General features: G+C 39.8%; 1 protein-coding gene across 3 annotated transcripts in view; it reads left to right on the forward strand.

The window, feature by feature from the left end:
• Nucleotides 1-2500, forward strand: part of LOC125034177 — a 14662-nt gene that overhangs the window by 2624 nt on the left and 9538 nt on the right. For all 3 annotated transcript variants that reach the window (XM_047625861.1, XM_047625860.1, XM_047625862.1), the window contains exon 2: nt 458-2500. This exon is cut by the window's right edge and continues 1046 nt beyond it. In XM_047625861.1, coding sequence (XP_047481817.1) covers nt 819-2500 — 1682 coding nt within the window. In that variant the 5' untranslated portion in view covers nt 458-818. The remainder of the gene's footprint in view (nt 1-457) is intronic.

The following is a 2500-nucleotide window of genomic DNA, read 5'->3' on the forward strand; positions in this document are numbered from 1 at the left end:
ATGATGATATTAATAATAATAATTATAATAATAATAATAATAATAATAATAATAATAATAATAATAATAATAATAATGATAATAATAAGAATGATGATATTAATAATAATAATTATAATAATAATAATAATAATAATAATGATAATAGTGGTAATTGTTTTCCTTTCTTTTTTGCTTTTAATCATGGTATTGACGATGTGGATGATGATAATAATGATTATCATATCAATAATAATGTCAATAAGAGTAAAAATGATAATGACGATAATGATAATAACAATAACGATGATAACAGAATCATTATCATTATCATTCCCATCGTCATCAACTCGTAAACATGGTTTTTTTTCATAGTTATTATAATTAAGATAATCAGTGTTATTATCACATTCTTAAAACTATTATAGTTTATTTTTTTCATATAGATTTATTATATTTGTTTTTCTTGTTTTCACAGATCTCGAAAAAATTGCAGAAATGCTAAAGAATTCAGTGTGCTTAATTTTCTGCAGTACTTTATTGGTTAGTTATACCTGACTGAATTATTAACAGGTTCTGTTAACGTAATAGAACACTCTGTTGTATTTAAAAAGAGAGAGAGAAAAAAAAAAAAAGATGAAAGCTATGCGTGACGAAATAGTGAACTGTATTAGAGAGAAGCCGCGGAAAAGTGTTTTATTGTAACAGTCAAATATAAGTGATTAACTATTGTGAAGTAAAAGGTTACTGCCATATAACGAGTTCGAAAATTCCTCGTCTACCGCTGCTGAGGCGTCTAGAACCCTCTGAAATATCAATGCTCAAGGAACCCTACTACCATGGCAGCCCTTTCCGCCCAACCTCCTCCACCTCAAGCCTCTGGGGCCCCGACACGCCCTCCAGCCCTACTCCTGACGCGAGACGTCGTGAACAATTTCCGCTTCCAGCTCGCCGTCATGCTCAAGGGTCAGCGCGTACTCGTGCAGGCCTTCCGGTGGAATTACCAGGGAGGCTCCTCGGTCAAAGATTTTCTAATGCAGAAATTCGTGACCAACAAGAAGATGAAGGAGATTTTTATCAAGGACCAGAGAGATGTCCTTGACTCAGGGAAGCCTTGCGAGGAATACGATATCTCGCTTCTCAACATCTTATTTCAACATGCATGCGGGACGGCTGGCTCTGCGACAGATGCGGCCGGACAGTCACTGGGACAGCTTGTCCACAAACTGAAACAGGAACGCAATGCCATCTCGCATGCCAATGGAATCCTCCCGATGTCGGATCGAGACCTCCAGGCAAAGCTAGTAATGCTGGGAGATTTGTTGTGTAACATTACTAGACTGGCTGGAAGTCATTCGGGAACACAATCTGACGTTATTGACGATTTGGTTTCTGAAATACAAGACGATTTTAAGGAGTTGATGATGAAGATTCGGGAACCTTTAAGCGCAAGTGACTATAATATGCTCCCACAACTGCAGCAGGAAATCAAACTTTTTCAAAGTGTTCTACAGCATCAGGTGGAACAGGACAGTCGACTGGAATTGGAATCTGTTTACTCTCAGATGTGGGATGTAGCTCTCGTGCAATGGCTTTATCCAGATCAAACAATACGCCCCAGTCTAAACTTCACTAACCTGGTCATTAAAGAGGACACATCCAGTTCTATGCCATCGCAGCAACACCAGCCTCGTTTTATACCCCACGAAGATATTCTGGAAGTTAGACGCCGAGATGGTGGTCTTCCAGATGTGCTGATAATATCTGCAGATGGAGGGATGGGAAAAACCACATTGTTAAAGTACATGATGGAGAAATGGGTGACCGACCCTTCTCCGTTCAAGGGTCTCCAAGAAGTTTCGCCTTTGTTGTACTTGCAACTCCGAGGTTCAACCATCGGCAGCTGGCAGGAACTGTTAGAGAATCTGCTTGGCAAGACACTCGAAGATTCTGGATTAATGGCATGTGATTTTGTAAAAATGTTTCTGAAAATGAAGACGGTTGTCCTCCTTGATGGCTTTGATGAGGGCAATAAGAAATCCAAGAAATTGATAAAAGAGCTGGTTAATCTTGTGGGCAACTTGCGCATTGTAATAACAACCAGACCAGAGACAGTGGACCCTTTGACCCAGATTGTGCGAGCTAAAAAGAAGGGCATGAGCCTGGAAGTGAAAGGGATTCGTAGGGAAGACCGGCCCTTCTTTGTCCAAAATACCCTGAACTGCATTGTTCAGGACCCAGATGCAGTGAATGAGCTGAAAGGCCAAATTCTTGAAAAACTGGATTCCTTGCAACTGGGGAATTATGACCTGGACGTTCCCCTCACCCTGGTACTGTTGATTATACTCGAGGTCGAAGTGCCTGAGCGAAGCAGTTCTAACTCTGGCTTGATCACAGAAGTTTTTTCTGAGTTGACAAAGCTCATGATTGGCAAATGTGAAGAAAGACTAACCCTTAAGGATGTAGATGATGCTGTAGACAAAATCGTAGAATATCATGAATTTCTGGAAGAACTGGCTTT

The sequence above is a fragment of the Penaeus chinensis genome, chromosome 17 (assembly GCF_019202785.1).
Source record: "Penaeus chinensis breed Huanghai No. 1 chromosome 17, ASM1920278v2, whole genome shotgun sequence".
Lineage (NCBI taxonomy): Eukaryota > Metazoa > Arthropoda > Malacostraca > Decapoda > Penaeidae > Penaeus > Penaeus chinensis.